This window comes from Podarcis tiliguerta (genome assembly GCF_965153285.1).
Source record: "Podarcis tiliguerta genome assembly, chromosome: 4".
Taxonomy (NCBI): Eukaryota; Metazoa; Chordata; class Lepidosauria; order Squamata; family Lacertidae; genus Podarcis; species Podarcis tiliguerta.
The window spans coordinates 3,028,084-3,048,442 of NC_139537.1; the positions used below are offsets into that span (position 1 = coordinate 3,028,084).

Consider the following 20,359-nt stretch of genomic DNA (forward strand, 5'->3'; position numbering starts at 1 on the left):
CCTCCCACCCTGCAGGATGTTTCAACAGAGCTTTAGGCCTGCTAACCAGGTGCTCTCATGATGTTTCAGACCATCAGCTCTAGTACCATGTGGCTGTGTTATCTGAGTTTGATGGAAAACCATGGGGTGGCCACACCCAGCAGGTTCTTTAGCTGTGACGCCTGCCTTCGAGGGGGTTGGGCTAGATGACCCTTGGGGTCCCTGCCAACTCTGCAAATCAGTGAGCCTGTGGCCACCCAGCTCTTGCCTTTTCCATGGTCTCCGACTGGATCAGCGGCTCCCAAACTTTTTAGAGTCATCCCCACCCCTCCCTATACTCTGAAATGCATTGGGCAGAACAGCAGTTTGAACGACCCACTGGTGAATATAATCACTCAACAACATTCAGAACAGTTAACACTGGATTGCACATTTATTCAAAGTAAAATTAGAACTATTTGGTTGAATTAAAGAACAGAATGGTGGAGCTGGAAGGGAGTGCAAGGATCAACCAGTCCAATGCAGGATCTAGTCTGATAGCCGGCGCCCCCCCCCCCACTGATCCCACTTTCCCTTAGTGCCCCCTAGGTAAACCTGTTGGGGGGTCGGTGGCCAGAGTGTTAGTGCTGACCTTGAAAGCCCTAAACGGCCTCAGTCCTGTATACCTGAGGGAGCATCTCCACCCCCATCGTTCTGCCCGGACGCTGAGATCTAGCACCAAGGGCCTTCTGGTGGTTCCCTTCCTGCGAAAAGCCAAGTTGCAGGGAACCAGGCAGAGGGTCTTCTTGGTAGTGGCGCCAGCCCTGTGGAACGCCCTCCCATCAGATGTGAAGGAAATAAGCAGCTATCCTATCTTTAAAAGACACCTGAAGGCAGCCCTGTTTAGGGAAGTTCTTAATATTTAACTCTGTATTGTTTTTAACACTCGATTGGGAGCTGCCCAGAGTGGCTGGGGAAGCTCAGGCAGATGGGCGGGGTATAAATAATAAATTATTATTATTATTATTATTGGTCATCATCTTGGGTTGTTTGGCTTCCGACCTCCATGGGGGAGCTAATGCAGCCTTTGTCTGGCTTGGTCTGGGTCCTGCCAGCAGCAGCAGCAGCAGCCAGTCTTTTCTCCTCCTGCCACAAAAAGGCCATTGTTCCTCTTCCTGGCCTGGATTTCACTAACAAATTGCTGTCGGGAATGGTAAGGCCCCAGAGGAGAGGGGTGTGGACTGGGCAGAGGGCTGAGCCCGGGATCAGGAGCCAGCTGCACCTGCGCTCATAAGGACAGGCAGAGAGCCCTGCTGGATGAAGCCACAGGGCCCGTCTGGTCCAGCGTCCTGTTCTCACAGTGGCCAACCCGGTGCCCTTAATGGGAAACCAGCAGGCACCAGAGCCCTCTCTCCTGCGGTTTCTGGTATTCAGAAGCAGAGCGTCCTGGCTAGCAGCCTTCAATAACCCTCTGAATTTGCCCTATCCTCTTTTAAAGCCATCTAGGCCGGTGGCCAGGGACGCGGGTGGCGCTGTGGGTTAAACCACAGAGCCTAGGGCTTGACGATCGGAAGGTCGGTGGTTCAAATCCCCGCGACGGGGTGAGCTCCCGTTGCTCGGTCCCTGCTCCTGCCAACCTAGCAGTTCGAAAGCATGCCAGTGCAAGTAGATAAATAGGTGCCACTCCGGCGGGAAGGTAAACGGCGTTTCTGTGCGCTGCTCTGGTTCACCAGAAGCGGCTTAGTCATGCTGGCCACATGACCCGGAAGCTGTACGCCGGCTCCCTCGGCCACTAAAGCTAGATGAGCGCCACAATCCCAGTCATCCGCAACTGGACCTAATGGTCAGGGGTCCCTTTACCTAGGCTGGTGGCCATTATTGCCTCCATAGTTTTAACTAGGTGCTGCATTGCCCTGTACTATCATGCAAAATGTTGCTTGAGGAACAGCCCTGACAGACCCGTCCTTTCCGCCCACTGCTGCTCGGCCGTTGACCTTCAGGTCTGGAATGCGGCTGGCCCAAGCCGAGAGCTCCAGGCTCTGCTGCTGGACACATCGCACAGAGAGGCATCCATCTCTCTTGCTTCCCTCCCCGCCCTCCTCTAAGGCTCCAGGACATTCCTGGGAAGGCATGACATCATTGGCTTGCTATTGAACCCGAGCTGATCTGTGGCCTTCGGGAGAGGCGTCTCCAGAGATGGATGGAGCCAGAAAACAAGTGCTTTCATGGCTGCAGCAAAAGGGCAGGGGGTGATGTCTTCTGGAATCCACAGGCGAAGTGGCGGCAGCTCAAATCTCTTATTATTTCATAGAACTGCAGGGTAGGAAGGGGATCTGTACGGTCATCTAGTCCAACCCCCTGCAATGCCGGAGTCATTAATTGCATCTACATCCCACCTTCTGCTCCAAGGAGCTCAAGGTGGCGTACACTGTTCTACCTAATAATAATAATAATTTATTATTTATGCCCCGCCCATCTGGCTGGGCTTCCCCAGCCACTCTGGGCGGCTTCCAACAAAATATTAAAATACCGCAATACATCAAACATTAAAAGCTTCCCTAAAGAGGGCTGCCTTCAGATGTCTTCTAAAAATCTGGTAGTTGTTGTTCATTATTTGACATCTGGTGGGAGGGTGTTCCACAGGGAGGGTGCCACTCTGCCCTCTGCCTGGTTCCCTGTAACTTGGCTTCTCGCAGGCAGGGAACCGCCAGAAGGCCCTCGGAGCTGGTCCTCAGCGTCCGGGCAGAACAATGGGGGTGGAGACGCTCCTTCAGATATACTGGACCGAGGCCGTTTAGGGCTTTAAAGGTCAGCACCAACACTTTGAATTGTGCTCGGAAACGTACTGGGAGCCAATGTAGGTCTTTCAAGACTGGTGTTATGTGGTCTCGGCAGCCACTCCCAGTCCCCAGTCTAGCTGCTGCATTCTGGATTAGTTGTAGTTTCTGGGTCACCTTCAAAGGTAGCCCCACGTAGAGCGCATTGCAGTAGTCCACTGCAACCCCCACAACAAGCTTGTGAGGTAGGTTAGTCCGAGAGGCAGGGACTGGCCCCCCAAGAGCTTCATGGCCAAGAAGGGACTTGACACCTGATCTCTCCCAGGTCCTAGTTCGACACTTTAACCCCTTATGTCACAATGGCTTTCATTTTGGGAATATCTTGGCCCTTGGACCAATACCACCAGCTTCAGCCAGCCGTATGCATGGCCTCACCCCCTGTGTCAGAGGGGCAACGTTGTACAGCCTCTGCACACAGACAAGGTGCTAGTCCCTGTGGGCTGAGGAAGGAGCTTCGAAAACTCGGGAGGCAGAGGTGGTGTGCGGTAAACCAAAGGCTCAGGGACTTGAGTGTAGCTCACGGCTCCTTGATAGGAGAGTGGCCACAAGCCAGCGGCAGAGCAGAAGGTCCCAGTTTCATCCCAGGCACCTCCCCTTTTGAGGACCTTGGGAAGCAAGGCAGGTAAAGATTCCCCCTTCCTCCTGTCAGCTAGGACAGATATCAGGCAGAGGGAGCAACTGGTCCACTGCAACTGCTGCTGCTACAACTGGAAAAAAATACTCAGTGCTTTATTTCATCATGGGAGGGGGGGAGCCAATGAAAACAGACACCTGGCAGTACAATTTTTTCCACACACACACACACACCTTGCCACAGAGACGGCAAAGAGGCCCGCACACCAGGGATGTGGGAGGACAAGCAGCACGAGAGAAAACCTGGCCTGATGCCAGAACGTCCCTGCCTTGGAACGGCAACCCTGGGCTAGTAGCTGCATCACAAGCCTCCTTCCCGGAGAGCTCCTTGGCCAGCCTGACTCCACCAGCTGACCCGAGACTTCTTACCTGGGGAACCAAGTTACCTGCATTCAGTCTTTACTGGCTGCTCTGAGCCCTCACTTCCTAGGAGCTTTTCCCTCAGCCATTCCCCCTTCTTCCCTATCGATCCCAGGCCCCTGGCTGGTGGGATCTCTCTGCTCCAGCCTACCCCCCAGGCTGGACCTCTGGATCAGCCTCAAACTACCCTTTCCCTAGGATTCCTCCCTTAAGGCTTCTGGGACCTCACTGAGGTGGCCTGATCCTGCCACTTCTTCCTGATCTCTCTTGCTAGGAGTAAGGCCTGGTGGGCTCAGAGCGGGGCAGAGAAGTGAGTCTCTTTGCATCTCTATGCTTGGAGAAGCATTTGTGTTCCTTTGCCTGGATCAAGAGCTGATGCCCAGGACCCAAGGTGTGCAAGGGTTAAGTTGAGGACCTCTGCTTGGTCCTCTTAAGTGCTCCTGCACCCTCCCAGCTCAAGGTACGTATTTCTGCTTTACGTCTCCCAGCCCGATCTTTCCCAGCTGAGCCCAGCTCTCAGGTGGTTCTTTCACCAATGTCCAATCCAGCTCCTTACCTGTACCTTCAAAACATCACAGTCAAGCGCAAATGAATCCCACCTGTGCTGTCCCCCAACTCCTGCCTGCCTGAGGTTTCTAGGAATTTGTGGGAAGGGACTGTGAATTCTCAAGGACAGAGAAGCTCCAGCAGCAGATAGGCAGAGATGATTAGCTCCCGGGGGCTGCAAGGGGGTGCTGACGCCACGCAGAACTTGTTCCAATATGCAGAATATGCACAACTCGCTTTAGGGAACTTCAGTGCAGAAGCTGGGGGAATGGGGAAGAGAGACTGCCTCACCACCAGCCCCATTTTATTTCTGAAGTCCAAGTGCTCCCAGGGTTTGGCACTTTGGCCCAGCTCAGTGACAGGCATCTATCGTAGAGCTGGACCTCACTGGGCAGCAGGAAAGCCCCAGGGGGGAGAAGGAACGAGACGGAAGGAGGTCAGGCTGCCATTTACAGAGGCAAAGAGAGAAACTCCCCTCTACCCCACTGGGAAAAAGGACCGGCTACAACCACTCGGCGTTCCTGCTAAGAGCCAGGTGGGAAAAGGAGTCACAACGACCTCCTTCAGGCAAGTCCCAGATCCGGGCAAGGAGTCTCTGCCTTCAAGAGCCGCTGGACTTGTCACCGTCACAACACACAGCCCTAGTGGGCTAGTCCAGGGCGAGTTCTGTCCCTGTCCTGGGTTGGCAGCAGAGCACATTCTGAGTTTCGTTTTTACTTTAAAAAAGATGTCCCATTGATCAAAAGGCCCGTCAACCAGCCACACCGTCTGCTCTGTTGTCAGGCATATGACGGCAGGGTCCCAGTTCCTACGGGGCCCACTGGTTCTTTTCAGTCCAGTTGCAGGTGCCCCTTCTGAAATGTCCTGGGGCCTGCCGGAAGGATCTGACGCTGGCAAGCAGGCTGCTCTTCCTCCCCGCAAGAAATCCAGAGGCTTTCCCTCAGCTCAAAGGCAGGCTTTTGCTAGAAGCGCTTGTCTTCTGGCTGGGAACTGACCACCAGCTCCTTGTTGCCAAAGTCCCACCACGCAGTCATGTGGAAGGCCATGTTAGAAAAAACCACCAGGTACTCCAAGAAGGCAAAGATGGTGTAAACTAGGGAAGGAAAGAAAGAGGGGGAAACAAGGTCAGGAATCTCAGGTGTCTGAAACAGCGCCAAGCACAGCTTATATATTTTGAGTCCATAAGGGCTAGAAACATGGATTTTAGCCCAGGAGTCCTGGGATGCTCAGTTCCACCTGAGGAACACTTCACATGTTCTGCCAACACACCTGCCTCCTGTACACAGCTGCCTTTCAGTGTTCTCAAAGGCACCTCCCAATCACTCACTGGCGAGCATTTCCCATGTGGCTCAGATAATACGGTAAGTGATCCAGTTAGATTGAAATACTTTATTGTCACTTGTACAACTTGTATACAGTGAGATTACATGAGCACCCCCCACTCAGATCTCTTAGTCTTAATTCCCCTAGTTTACTGACACACACACACCAAACCCAAAAGTCAGTTGCCCTGTTGTTCTCTTTCCATTCAGCAGCCTAACAGCCCACAGACAGAAGCTGTTATTTACCCTGTTGGCACGACTAATCATGCTTCTATATCTTCTGCTTGAGGGCAGGAGATCAAGAAAGTGCCGGCCAGGGTGGGAATCATCCCTGAGAATTTTCCCCAGTCTCCTGAGGCAACATTCTTCCGCTATTTCATCCAGCGGATTCACGGGACAGCCCATAATATCTTGTGCTGTATTTACCACCCTCTGTAGGCACTTCCTATTAGTTGATGTCAAACCAGCGTACCACACTGTGATGCAGTATGAAAGGACAGTTTCTATTGTGGACGGTAGAAGGAGATCATCAAATGTTGATTGATATCGTTCTTTTGCAATACCCTGAGGAGATGGAGTCTCTGTTGGGCTTTCTTAACCACCTGGGTTGTATTGATTTTCCAAGTAAGGTCTTCACTGAGATAAACTCCTAGGAATTTAAAGGAAGAGACTCTCTCCACACAGCCCTCCCCAATGTACAATGGGGCTAGTTCTCTCCTCTTCCTCCGAAAGGTGTTCCTTAGGCACCATGTAGATATTTTTGGGACCTCTCCTCTATACGCTGATTCGTCTCCACCTGTTAATAAACCCATTATGGTGGTGTCATCTGCAAACTTAATAATTGCAGTAGACGGGTCAGATGATACACAATCGTATGTATACAATGAATATAGGATGGAGTTTTAAAAGGCCGTCTCAGCACAGGGAAATGCAGGCAGCAAGAGGGAGGCTCCGAGCCATGTCTATAGTAAAAAAGAATGATGCTCGACAGAGCCTCTGCCTCCCCACCACATCAAACCAGGCAAAGGAGACATAGAAACACACCCACGTACCTGGTACACCTGCCCACCAGGTGCTGCTGGGTTCAGGCTCTCATCCCTAGCTAGATGCCCTGCTGGCTGCTGGAAGTTAGAGTTCACCAACGTGTGGAGGGTGCCCAAGTTGGCTATCCCTGGCCTAGCGGTTAATGGGGTGCAGGAGCCACTAAGCGCCCTGTGCCCATCTTTCCTCTGCTACAAACAGGAGGCATGGGGCAAGCACCAACACCAGAGCCACAGGAATCCTCTCCTACAAAGGAAAGTCACAAAGCAGGCGCGTAGGGTGCTCTGGCACCGCAGACCAAGCGCCAGCACCGAGCAGCCAAAGTTTCTTAGCGTGAGCAAGAGGCTGAATCCCCAAAGGGGACTTACCTCCGGGCTCGCAGTACCAGTTGTGGCGGAAGTAGAAATACACGGCTACTGAGAACGTGACCAGGTTGAAGAGGAACAGCCACCACTTCCACTTGTAGGACTTGCGCTCCTGCAAGAGAGGGAGAGAGGGGCGAGGTTACTCCCGCCAGGATGAAGGCTGGCAGCCCCACCTTTGCACACGCATGCCCACTCAGCATCAGTGGATGCAAGACTTGAGGCCCTGCTCCTCAAGGCTTAGCATGCAGCCTGTTTGCAGCAACAGGAACACGAGGAGACCTGAGTAGGGAGGTCACCTGTGGCCACCTCACCTCAGAAAGGATACTGCTGAGCTAGGAAAGGTGACCCAAATAATCAAGGGATTTTGGAGCGCCTCCCCTGTGAGGCCAAGTGACAACATTCAGAGCTTTTTAGCTGAGAAAATCAATGAGTAAGTGTGTGAAGTGCATGGTGTGTGTGCATGGTGTGAAGACTCCCCCCCCCCCCGCCTTTTGTCTCATAACGCTAGACCTCCGGGATGTCTGATGAAGCTGAGATTTGGAAGATTCAAGATAAGCGAAAGGGAAGGGAGTGCTTCACACAGCACAGTTAAAATAGGGAATTTGCTGCTACAAGATGTAGTCATGGCCAGCAACTTGAGTGGGGGCTTAGACAAATTCACGAAGGATAAGGCTATATAAAAATGGCTGCTAGGCATGATGGCTGTGTGATCCCTCCGCTATCAGAGGCAGGATGCTTCTGAATACCAGTTGCTGGAAACAGCAGGAGAGGAGAGGGCTCTTGCAAGCTTCCCATTGGCCATTTGGTTGTGCAACTCACAACAGATCCACGCTCTGAAGCTCAGGGTTCCTACAGATGGGCCACAGTTTGCCTATCACAGCTTGCCCATCATTCCTGACGGCTGACCCTGCTAGCTAGGGATGGTGGGGGTTGTAGTCCAAAAACAGCTGGGGACCAAAGTTTGGGAAACGCTGCCTTAAGGGATAAAGAGCAAAAGGGCAGGGATGCTCATTGCCAAGGGTGTCTCCACGGCTGACAGGCTCAACGCAGAGCAGCCCTGAGTTGCTACCGCTAATATAGGGGAAGTACAAATCCTCGCTCTGCTTGGCTCCCTGACTCAGCTTATTTGAGGGAAATGGGATGCAACAGCAGCAGAAGCATTAAGGAGGGTGGGAGGGAGGGAGAACTTAAGAGCTGGTTGGGGCATGATGCCTGGGCCCACACCCACACCCCAGGGAGGAAGAGGGCCTTGCTTCTGCCACGAGAAAAGTCTGACAGAGGGGCTGGGCCATAGAGATGTATGGGGTGTGGGAAAAAGGCCCCCCACTTCTGGTTATTGCCCATCCCTGCAGGCAAGGGGAACCCCCACCGCTGTCTCACCCTGGGGCGTAGAAACTCCAAACCACAAATGTTTAGATTGCAGCTTTCGTTTCCATTTGCTTTCGTCAAAGAGAAGCACAAAGATTTCAGGGGGAAAGTGGGAGGTTTAGAAAGAACAGGGGGGAAAAACAAGTTTTGAGATGGGGGCAAGTGGGAGGGGAGAAGTATATAGATAGGAGAATAATACTGTTAAGCTGTATTGTGTTTAAGATATTTGGAAAAAATTAGTGGGGGGGAGGAGTGGGAGGGGATAAGAAAGAGCAACGGGATGGGAGGAGCCACGGCAAAGCATCTGGTCAAGGTGGAGAACAGAAATTCTAGAATTCTAGAAAACTGGGTTCAACATGAATTCGGGCAATGGCAGCAACCTCTCCGGTGCTTTCTAGTGATATACAGAAAGCCATTTCAGTCTTCTAGTCCTTATTGTTACAGCTCCCACATTTCTGTGTCTGAGTGGCTCTCCTGCTCCTCGTTTCTCTCTTTGCCTCTTTTGCTCCTTTAGCATAGAGCCAGTGTGGTGTAGAGGTTGGAGGGTCAGCCCAGGACCTGAGAGACCAGGGTTCAAATTCTCACTTGGCCATGAAGCTGCCTGGGTGTCCCGCCACTCTCCCTCTCAAGTCTCACCTACTTCACAGGGTTGTTGTGGGGATGAAACGAGTGGGGAGAACCGTGTACGCCCCCTGCGTTCCCTGGAGACAGGGACAGGGGGGACAGAAATCCAAGCAATAAATAAAACAAGTAGCAGAGCAGTGGGGGGGGGGGGGCTGAACCGTGTTAACGTGTCCCCTACTAGCACGCTGTTGGGGCCCAAGACCTGCTCCGTGGCAGCGTGAGAAGGCCAGCCCTTCTGCGCTAGAGCGGAAGTACAAAGGCTGACGGGAGGGAGGGAGGGAAGCCAGGAGCAGGAACCGCAAGAAGAAATCTCTTATGTAAAAATTCACACAGGAAATGGCAGGTGGCAATTCATTGTGTTTGCGCAGGCGGTGTCAAAATTCCTCTTTAACCTCCCTTAGTCAGTGGCTCCCAAGTACACACACACACACGTCCGTCCCCTTGCTTGTCCTCAGCATGCAGCCCCTCCTCTCTCTTGGCCCTGTGCCTATTGTCCCCTCCACACACAGAGACACCTGCCCATCACCCTGCTCCTTGCCATTCCTTGCTTCAGTTCCCCGTGTCTTCAGCTCTCCAACCCTCCCTCCCCAACAGATTGCAATTCTTGCCCTGCTGTCCAGTGCAAGAGCTTCTACGATGTAGGCCCAAGTGGGCCCATCTAGTCCAACAAAACGTCCCAGTGGGGAGCCTCGAAAGAGGGCCTGGGTGTGACAGCAACTCTCCGCCCTTGCCCTTCCCAGCAACTGGTATTCAGAGGCATACGGCCTCTAGCGGAGCAGAGACAGCACAGCCACCCTCAGGATTAGCCATTGTCCTGACAGCCTTCTCTTCCTCCATGAGTGTATCTCATGCCTTTTGAAACCCAGCCATGTTGATAGCCATCCGTACTTTTCACAGGAGCAAACTCCATAGTTTTTATTTTATGAAGAAGTGCTTTCTTTTGTCTGCTCTTTAATTTCCCACCAATCAGCTTCATTTGATCAAACCTGGGTTCTAGTACTTGGAGGAAGTAAAGTGCACTACTTGACACACTTAGGCCTAGGACCCTCGTACCTACGGGACTGCCTCTCCTGGTCTGCCCCGCGGAGGAGCTTAAGGTCCACAAATGACAACATTTTGGAAGTCCCAAGTCACAAGGTGGTTAGATTGGTCTCAACTAGGGCCAGGGCCTTTTCAGTACTGGCCCCAACTTGGTGGAACGCTCTGTCACAAGAGACTAGGGCCCTGCGGGACTTGACATCAAGTCAGGCGCCAAGGAATTATTGAGAAGACAAAGCTCCAAACAATGATCAGTAAAATATTGAGCAAACCTGGACAGCCCTCTGGTGGCAGAACTTGATACCAAACTCCACCAGTTGCTGCTCTCCCCACTGCCCATAATTCAGATTAAGGGTTTGGGGGTGGGGGTCTGGATGATGCCCTGAGTCCCTTCCAGTTCTTGGGGTCTGGTAACCAGGGAGGAATAGAATCAAATAGGAGTTTGCTGAAGTAGTCAGATGAGTTTCCTTGGAAGACAACGACCTTAGTTGGTCACTTCAGTGTCCTCACCAGCATCCCCAGAGAATGAGCTAGCTTGCAAGAGTCCTGACTAATGGGCGGCCTTTCCTCCAACCCACACAGAGCTGATAGCCAGAGAGAACTCTATGTGAGCGGAGCTGGGAAACAGGCTGGAAGCTGGAGACCCAGAGACCTGTTGAACTGTTTCTTTAAATCTAAAGGTTCATCATTGTTTCACCTGTTGTGTATACCTTTAAGGGGCTAGAGCAAGGGCCAGAGCAAAATAATGAGATCCAGCTTCACAGCTGTGAAGCATAGCAGGTGCTGCTGAGTTGCATTGATTAAGCTGTGTCGGGAATTGGCTGCAGTATATAAGGGGCAGCACCTAGCTCTGCCATTTACCCTGGGGGATGGGTTGTGGTTGGGTCTGGTTTGGTTGTTGATGTATTTGGTGTTTAAGGAGTTTTTGTTTTTCTTATTAAAACCTTGTTTGAGTTATTTTTGAGTCCCTCTTCTTTTTAATGCAAGCTCTCCCCAGCAAGCTCTCTGCGCTACTATACTGCGAAAAGCCAACAAGACCTGCTTGCTCCATGCTGGATCCAAAGCTGTGACCGATGGAGAAGCAAGACCTGTTGGGGTGCTGATGCTGTGAGCCCTGCCGTGTTACGCTCAGGTTGTATATACGTGTAAACAAAACCGAATACTGTGGTACCTTGGTTGTCAAACTTAATCTGTTTTACTCCCGAGGTGGTTCGAAAACCAAGGCGCAGCTTCTGATTGGCTGCAGGAGCTTCCTGCACTCAAGCGGAAGCCGCATCAGACGTTCAGCTTCCAAAAAACGTTTGCAAACCGGAACACTCGCTTCCGGGTTTGCGGGGTTCGGGAGCCAAAACGTACCAAGGCGTTCGACAACCAAGGTTGTCCTAAAGACACCACAGTATCTGCTGACCTTAATTCCAAGGAAACTGAACCCTGGGTAAGCGCCTGGAACCCCTGGAGTCCCTCACCATTCAGAGATTGGGGTGGCGTGTAACAATATACATCTCAAGGGACGGAAAGGTTACAGCAGGGGTCAGCAAACGTTTTCAGCAGGGGGCCGGTTCGCTGTCCCTCAGACCTTGTGGGGGGCCAGACTATATTTTTTTGTGGGAATGAATGAATTCCTATGCCCCACAAATAACCCAGAGATGCATTTTAAATAAAAGGGCACATTCTACAGTGATCCATGCGACGGTCACCTCCAGGCTTGACTACTGTAATTCACTCTACGTGGGGCTGCCCTTGAAGCTGTCCCAGAAACTCCAGCGGGTGCAGAATGCTGCAGCGAGGCTCCCCACGGGGTCTCTGCCATGGGAGCATATTCACCCAGTGCTTTTCCAGCTGCACTGGCTCCCGGTGGAGTACAGGGTCAGATTTAAGGTGCTGCTTTTGACCTTTAAAGCCCTTCATGGCCTAGGACCCTCATACCTACGGGACCGCCTCTCCCAGTATGCCCCACGGAGAGCCTCAAGGTCCATAAATAACAACACCCTAGTGGTCCCGGGCCCTAGGAAGTTAGATTAGCTTCAACCAGAGCCAGGGCCTTTTCAACTCTGGCTCTGGCCTGGTGGAACACTGCCTCATGAGACCAGGGCCCTGCAGGATCTGATTTCTTTCCGCAGGGCCTGTAAGACAGAGTTGTTCCACCTCGCCTTTGGCTTGGAGCCAATTTGATTCCCTCCCCTCCCCCTTTCTTTTTTCTTTTTCCTTTCTCCTCCTGTGATGAGGCTGCATTTTAATATTTTCAATATTAATATTTTTAATATTCATTTAAATATTTTCAATATTTTAATCTTGTTTTTAATTTGTATTCATTCAACTTGTTTTTATTATTGCTTGTTAGCCGCCATGAGCCCGGCCTTGGCTGAGGAGGGCGGGGTATAAATAAAAATTATTATTATTACTCCTGTAAAAACACGTTGATTCCCAGACCGTCCGCGGGCCGGATTTAGAAGGTGATTGGGCTGGATCCGGCCCCCAGGCCTTAGGTTGCCTACCTATGGGTTACAGCCACCCAACAACCATTTTGGTGAGATCAGAGTGTTTATGTCTTACTTGTTTTAATTGTACCAAGCTGTATCTAACCTGCCCAGGCATCACATGGTGGATTGGGGTACTCTAAATCAACACATTTGGAAGCACAACTATGGAAACATGATGCTCGAAGCAGTGCTATCGAGACCCAGGCAAGCCTGCCAAGTTCAGCCCTCACTCCAAACCCTCCTCACATCCGCCAATGAAAGAAAGAGAGGGGACTGTACCTCGGGACTTACTGCGTGCTTCTTAGTCATTCGCCACAAAACGCAAGTCAGGAACATGTGGCTGAGGGCTGAAGCTATGAAGAGGATGAAGGCGTTCTCGTGGATCACTGCAGCAAAGAAAGGACATGCAATGCTAACAGTGAGCAAGAAGCAGAAGCGGCCGCCACCACAAGAGTTCAACTAGCCACGGGGGACACGCAAACTCCTAGGCACAACATTAAAAGTAACAGCTAATTGTGCATCTGAACCTCGCGCCTAGTGAGAAAGTGTTCTTCTGCCTAAGCCATATAGAAGCCAGAGGGAGCTACCGATGGATTCAAATGCCAAGAAAGGAGAGTCTGACTAATCCATAGGAAGAACTTTCTGACGGTAAGAGCTGCACAACAGTGGAACAGACTCCCTTGAAAGGTGGTGGAGTCTCCCTTCACTGTATATTTTAAAGCAGAGGTTGGGTGGCCATCTGTGTCAGGTGTGGGTGTAGGAGCCAGGCCCTGTGACCAATAGGACTTTGCAGGACTGGGGCCTTCCTAAGTTTGTTCTGAAGAGACAAGGCATGGCTGCACAGGTGAGGCTGATTGGTAACTCACAGCACCTGGTGGCAAGAGCCAGGAAGCTATATAAGGTTAGCATTTTCCCTTCAGCTCTTTGCCACAGCAACACGTTCCTTGCCTTGCTGTGTTTGACTCCTTGCTTCTTGACCCTCAGACCCTTGACTTCGTGACTTTCTTCCTGACCCTCGGCTTCTTGACTCTCGGCTCTCTGACCCTCGGACTCTTGGCTTTCTGGACTCCCGTTCCTGCTCCCACCCCGCCATCTTGCCCCCGGTCCCAACGTCCCCAGCCGGGACTTCGATCGCCCATGAACCGGACCGTGGCAATATGTCAGCGATTCAATAGCTGAGATTTCTGCATTGCAGGGGGGTCGACTAGATGACAATTCCACGATTCTTTGAGAGAGTCTGGAGCAGAGATCTGGGGCAGGAGGCAGAGCAGGCTAGGCGAGAGAGGACCAGAGGAGGCACGGTGGCTCCAGCCAACCAGCCCCCTCCCAACCAGCTCATAAGGGCAGTGCTGTTGTGCCCCAGTGACAACCCCCAAGCTCTCAGGCCCACAAACCAGAAGGCATCCACCTGCCAGTGAGCCAGGCTGGCGCTGCACCAGGCGCTGATACTTACGGTAGTTCTCCGAGGAGGAGACGTAGGTCAGCAGCAGGAGGGCCGTGTTCTCCAGCAGGTTGAGGCCGAAGGCTGCATTGCACAGGCGGAGGTACCGCGGGTGTGTGCAGTGGCAGCCGCGGTAGTGGCTCCAGTAGACAAAGGCCACGAGGAAGCGGGGCCCAGAGTGTAGCCCGATGCAGAAACGCCACATGTAGCGCTCGGGGGTCTCCCCACCAATGGCAGAGCTGATGGAGGGGAGGTAGTTGGGGACCTGTAGGGGAAAACTAAAGTCAGTGGTATTGCAAATCTGACAGTTCTCCTCCCTGTGACCTGCCACCGTGGAGAAGCTGGAGAAGCACCGTTTCCCCTTGCAGGCAGGCACCCACTGCTCACGAGCCTCCTCTTCTCACGATGCTGGACTTTGGGGCTTATTTGCTGCTGGTCTTGCGGTGTCACTCTCCTACCTACAGGCGCTTCAGCCTCTGACCCCCCAGTGATGTTCCTCTTGCCAAACCCTTCACTCACAAGCCCAAACCCAAAGCCCAAACCCTTCACTCACAAAGGCTGAATATAGGTTTTCGGTTCCTGCTGGCTGAATTCTGTTAGCTCTGACCAGACAGCCTCCGCAGAGATACCCTGCCTGGGTAGGCCCTTATCTCCATCCTGCCACCCTCTCAGGCACACATGGTGTTGATGTGTGGGAGGGTTTTTCCGGTGGCTGCCCCCAGGCAACTTTGGATCTTCCTCCCTAGAGACGCTAGACTGGCTCCTTCTTGCTGTCCTTCCACAGGGAGGTGAAGACTGTTTTATTGCAACAGGACTTTGGCACTAACTCTTAACTGCTCTTCTTAAGCAAATGACCCAGAACCCTTGAAACCGAATCCCCGTAAAAGACGTGACTGCACTATAACAATGGTGATAAATTCCAACGTAGGGCAATCTTTAAATGCACACACAAACACTCAAGGAGGACTTACATTGCAGTGGGTGGCAGTGGCTTCATCAAAGTGAAAGAACAGGGACCAGATGACGCAGAAGAGGAAGCCAAAGAGTGGGCAGCACACGGTCCCGACTGCCAGGGTGGTAAAGCGGAGGCGGAAGAGGGTCCCGTCCCGATCCAAAGGGAGCGGCAGCTGGAACATGCTGCCAAACCTATGCGCATGGAAAGACAAGCATTTGTGCTGTGCCTCTTTCAGAAGCAGCAGAGAGTATTCCCTATCAGTCTCCACGGCTGTGGATAAAGATATGAAAAGCAGCCGGGACGCGTATCTGGTTACTCAGGAATACAAAGAGGAGGCTCACAGGCATCAGGGCTTCTTTCCATCGCAAAATCGACAAAGTGCCAGGTCTGGACGGCAGCCACCTGAGATTTCTCAAATGAATTCCAGTACAAAATCACTCATCTTCTAAACGAAAATATGTTACCTTGTCCCTGAGTTCAGCTTCCGTACCTCCAGGTTGGCTTGAAAGCTACGGCTGGTGCAAAACTAGAATAGTGCCACCAGGTCACAATGCTGCTGGAAGAACTGCAAAAGGACAGTTGACTTGCATGCATTTAACTTGCATTATATCAGCTTTAAGCAACTGGTGTCAAGCCAGCTGTGACTGCACAAATTAAATGCATGCAAGGTGGAGAGCTTAAAAGCTATTTTTTCCCTAGTGCAGAAGGAGCCTTTAAGCTGTCTGCCTTGCTTATTAGGAGGCTCTTCCGACATCTCAGACTGTCCTGCCACCTGGAACTGACCTCCAGGACTTACTGCTGTGCCATGTAGGATGCCCCCTGAGGAGCAAGGCTGGGTAGTGCAAGGCCAGAAGGCTGCCTGGCACGACTCCCAGGGCAAAGCAGATTGAGAATGTGGAGGACTCTGCCTTCTTCCACCAGAAGAACCCTGTGATCCCCGAATGAAGAACGGCATGGGAATTTAATAAAATAAATAAACAAATAGCTTTAAAGCTCTCCGCCTTGTGTGGGGCGCAAGGCCTGTCCAACCTAGCTTCTGAAAGGTAGGGGTGGGCACGTGGAGGTGGCTTCCATTCTTCCCCATAGAGAAGAGTCCAGAGTTGTTCAACGATATACAGGCCTCCTGACTCTCCCACCTGTTAACGGAGAAATCTGAGGGCTCCCTTGGACAGAAAACAAGGACACCAGCCAGGAATACCAGAGCAAAACAGCAGCCAGTAGGCTTGGTCTTTACTGAAGACTGTCACGGCAGGACTCCCACCTGCCACAAGGTGGAACAAGATGGAAGTCCCGAACAAAAGAGAACCCAATCTTCTATTAGCTGCTAATCCCCATGTCACCCCCCCAAACTACATCACTCATACATCACGGTTACATCATGATTGGGGAGGTCTGGTGGCAGTGATCTGAGCATCCTGGACCCTGCCCCATGGTTCCCCTTGCCCTCCACCAAACACCCATCAAGTGTAACAAAAAAGATATTTACATTTCCCTGTTTCCCAGCCAAGTTCATCACACTCTTTTGTCTTCATCTGGATTTGTTATTTCTGGAAGGCTACCTGTCTGGCACTCAGGATGCCAGGAATCATCACTCAGGCAGAGGGGCTGCTGAGTAGCTGAGCTCACATGTCTATATGAATTTCTGAAGTTTTCCCAGTGAGCCAGTACACAGAGGCATTTATCAGTGAATTCTTACATTTGGTATTGTGTAGCAAAGGCCCTTTGAATAGATAGGAAGAAACTGTGATGAAGTGTTTTGTGGGGACAAATCACAAAAGTCACAAAAGTGATTGTGCTGGTTTTGATAGTGGGCTGCATGTGCATTATATCTGCTGGAGGGGCAACACCCCCCAAAAAACTCTACATAAATTCCTGCAACACCCCCCCCCCTGCACCGTCACCTGCTCTGCGAAGTGGATACTGACAACTGTGACCAACACCTTTGCATCCCCCATGTGGGAGAAAGCCAGCCTCACCTGCTGGGGAAATGGGCACAGCAACTCCTGTTCTTCAGGACTTCTGCTTGAACCACCAAGGCCTAGCCTTCCATCTCAAGACGAGAACTGAGCCTGCACAGTCCCTCCTCCACGTAGGCCCCGTCTGATTTACTGTTCACACAAGAAAAGGCATGAGGAGGAAGTGAGCCAATGTTTTCGTAACCAGGCAGGTCGGATCTGGCAGCTGAGCTGGTGAATGCTGACCTAGGAAGAAGAATTCTACTCAGCCTGTCACACAGGGCCCAGCCACACCCACAGCAGAGCTCACCTGAGAGCAATGTCACCCTTTCTGACTCACAAAGAGCATCTGCTTAAGGCAGGCCTGTTCCTGCTCCAGCTGGACTCGGTTAGTGAAGCCATTGCAGTGACTGCAACAGGAGCTTGATATAAAAAACTGTGGCACTCACGGTCGACGGGTGTGTTACCCCATAGCTGCAGCCGAGAGGTGATGGCAGCAGCCACCACAGTGCCAAAATTCACGGCACAACTTCCGTGTGGGTGGGGCCCAGTGGGAGCAGGCAGGATTACGCCAGCTGCTATACGCAACACACCCATTGCACACGGCAATTAAAAGGTGTGCTGGAGAGTTTCAAGAGCTGGAACCAGACTTGAGGTACTGCCCAATGTCACAAAATCCAGCCCAAGCACTTCACACCCGCGTGCTCCTCCATCTACCCAAGGCTGCCTGAAGCAGAGGACAAATCAGTAATCACCAAGGCAACAAAAATAACTTTATGACCACTGCTCCATAGCTATTGTTGTTATACAATTCCATTCACCATATAGATGGGTTTATGAAGCATTTCTGTATCCTTCTGCTGTGCTGAAGAAGAATTGTAGAAAACGGTGGGTATATCCGGAATCACTGTTCACTACGTCTGTTTACGGACCACTTCGGCAGCGTTGGACGTTATAAAACAAAGCTTTACAGCTTGTTTTCACCAGATAAGAATCTGACCCATTGCTTCTTTCAGAGACTTGGATAGTCTACAAAGACTTTCAGAGACTGTCTGTGGGGCAGTTATAAAAGCAGAGGGCAAGACACACGATGCACAGTTCTCTTCTCCAACAGGAGATGAGGGCTCTTGTGCTCTAATCCTACGTTTCCCAGAAGGGGCAAGGCTAGAGGAGCAAACCCTTCACAGATCTGGAGCGGTGTCCCTAAGGTGGTTGGGATGGTGCATTGCACGCCTCCTTCAAGCAACTCCTGCAGCCCAGCTGGTGCCCAACACCTTGCTGTTTTCCTTTACGGGGGGTTTTGTTGTCTGGGCAGCCCAGGACCCCCAGGCACATGGCCCAGGCTTTCTCCTTGGGGAGATATGGAGACAGTGGGGTTTCATGACTCCCAGTGCATCTGTTCATGGGGACAGGAGACTGCGCCAGGTGCCTGGGCGATACAGTCATACTTCTTGTTATGTTTGCTTCAGGTTGCGTGTCTCCAGGTTGTGTCCCACGGTGACCCGAAAGTACCGGAAAGGGTTACTTCTGGATTTCGCTGCTCACACATGCGCAGACGCGCACAATGACGTCCGCGCATGCGCAGAAGGGTTGAATCATGACCCGCACATTGCGTTCTGCTCATGTTGCGAACGGGGCTCTGGAACGGATCCCGTTCACAACCAGAGGTAGAACTTTATATGGTTTTCAACATCATGATATACCACCAGCTACACATTGCAATAGGGGTGCTGTGGGTTAAACCACAAAGCCTAGGACTTGCCGATCAGAAGGTCGGTGGTTCGAATCCCCGTGACGGGGTGAGCTCCCGTCGTTCGGTCCCAGCTCCTGCCCACCTAGCAGTTCAAAAGCTCGTCAAAGTGCAAGTAGATAAATAGGTACCACTCTGGCAGGAAGGTAAACGGCGTTTCCGTGCGCTGCTCTGGTTCGCCAGAAGCGGCTTAGTCCTGCTGGCCACATGACCCAGAAGTTGTATGCTGGTTCCCTCGGCCAGTAAAGCGAGATGAGCACCACAACCCCAGAGTTGTCCGTAACTGGACCTAATGGTCAGGGGTCCCTTTACCTTTACACATTGCAATAGGTCACGGTGGAGCTACATGGAGGCATTGGCTGACTGAGGCTCCCCCCCACACACACACTGTGTTTTTTTGCATAGTACACATCGTGATTTCTAATATATTGCCAGGTCAGAAATGATGAAATGGTGATGAGTCGACCTATGGCTCTATCGCCCGGGTCCTAGTGGAGCCCTTGGGCCTGATCCAGCAGCTGCTCTCCTCGTGCCCTCCTGCTCCCAGGTGGAGGTTTGCCGCCTCCCGGCACATGCCTCCCGAGGCAGCTGGCGGGAGGGCCGGCCCCGAGCCCCCCGCTGCGGGACGGAGGACACTTGCGGGAAGCCGGCCTTCGGGGTCAGAAAGCGGGCCGCTGCCCCGGCGGGACCCCATCCGACCCTGCCCCGCTTCTCCCTCTCGCCCGCCCGTGTCGCCGTTACCTCCGAGGGGAGCTTCGGGATGGAGCGCTCCGGAGCGGCGCCTTCTGCTGCCTCAGCCTCGGAAGGAACCGGGAGACCTTCCCTCCTCCGCCCCGGACCCGCTTCTGAGGGGAGGAGAGGGCCAAGGCGAAGCCGCGGCGCCTGCCTGCCTCTCGCCCGCCCTCTGCCCGCCCGCCTCCCGCCCAGGCAGGCCCCAGTGGGAGGCCGCGCGGCCTCCGACAGACCCGCCCCGGCCTCGGCCGCGTTCCAGGCGCTTCTCTCCCTCCAAACGGAGGGCGGCGGCGGCGGCTCCCCCGCGACCGCCTGGCTCCCCTTTAGATGCACTCTGCACATGCTCGGGGGGCTTAGACAAGGGGGGGGGAGAGTCGTCTCCTCTTCCTGAGGAGGTTAACGTGTCTCCTTCGAACTGGGGACTCCCCCCACCCCACGGCTGGGCGTTTACGAGGGCGAGGTTTTTTCCTCAGCGTGGGGGCTTTTCGTAGCCCCCTCACCGGGCCTGGCGAAGCGCCCTTTTTCTCTCCCCCCCCCCACCGCGAACTACGACTCCCGTCAGCCCGTCGCGAGGGCCGCGCTGGCAGGGGCCGATGGGAGTTGTAGTCTGAGGGGGGGGAGAGTAAGGCGACCGGCTTCACCGCGGCTTTTTGTTGGCGGCGCCCTTCAGCGGCCCAGGCCCGGGTTCGGCTTCGTTTCTGGGACAATGGCAGGAGCCCACTGCGCTCGCTTACTCGGCAGTAGCCCCATTGGTTTCAATGGGGCCGACTCCCGGGTAACGATCGGGCCGCCCATTATTTATTTCTTAACCCGGCGCTTTCGGTTTGTCTCCCTCTCGAGGGGTTGCTATGGAAACCCGAGGGCGATCCTGATTGGCTCCTCCCCGTTTCAAAACCGCCACCGCGCTTCCTCGTGGCCCGGATGTTCGTTGCCGCCACCCAGCAACAAGCCCCA

The 20,359-nt window shown here is 52.9% G+C and overlaps 1 protein-coding gene across 5 annotated transcripts; it reads right to left on the reverse strand.

Annotated features, from left to right (window-relative positions):
* Window positions 1-3,503: 3,503 nt before the first annotated feature.
* On the reverse strand, window positions 3,504-20,326 carry PGAP2 (post-GPI attachment to proteins 2). 5 transcript variants are annotated; one of them, XM_083436856.1, is made up of 7 exons: window positions 19,415-20,326; window positions 16,945-17,076; window positions 14,985-15,159; window positions 14,026-14,278; window positions 12,852-12,958; window positions 7,066-7,174; window positions 3,504-5,427 (listed from the first exon to the last, which is right to left on the reverse strand). In XM_083436856.1, exons 3-7 carry the CDS (start codon window positions 15,147-15,149, stop codon window positions 5,297-5,299), a joined length of 765 nt encoding a protein of 254 aa, XP_083292982.1. In that variant the 5' UTR covers window positions 15,150-15,159; window positions 16,945-17,076; window positions 19,415-20,326; the 3' UTR covers window positions 3,504-5,296. The 5 variants fall into 5 exon arrangements, with proteins under 5 accessions (XP_083292982.1, XP_083292983.1, XP_083292984.1 ...); XM_083436857.1 differs by having other exon boundaries at window positions 16,945-17,169; XM_083436858.1 differs by having other exon boundaries at window positions 16,945-18,386; window positions 18,986-20,326.
* Window positions 20,327-20,359: the final 33 nt, after the last annotated feature.

Bases quoted from the DNA above. Each gene is read 5' to 3' on its own strand.
- PGAP2 (XM_083436859.1), bottom strand. From the start codon at position 15,149: ATGTTCCAGCTGCCGCTCCCTTTGGATCGGGACGGGACCCTCTTCCGC. The intron at 7,175-12,851 runs GTACAGTCCCCT...CCTCTCTTGCAG, and splicing joins AGCACGCAGTAAGTCCCGAG to GAGCGCAAGTCCTACAAGTG. The intron at 5,428-7,065 runs GTAAGTCCCCTT...TTCCTTCCCTAG, and splicing joins CTGGTACTGCGAGCCCGGAG to TTTACACCATCTTTGCCTTC.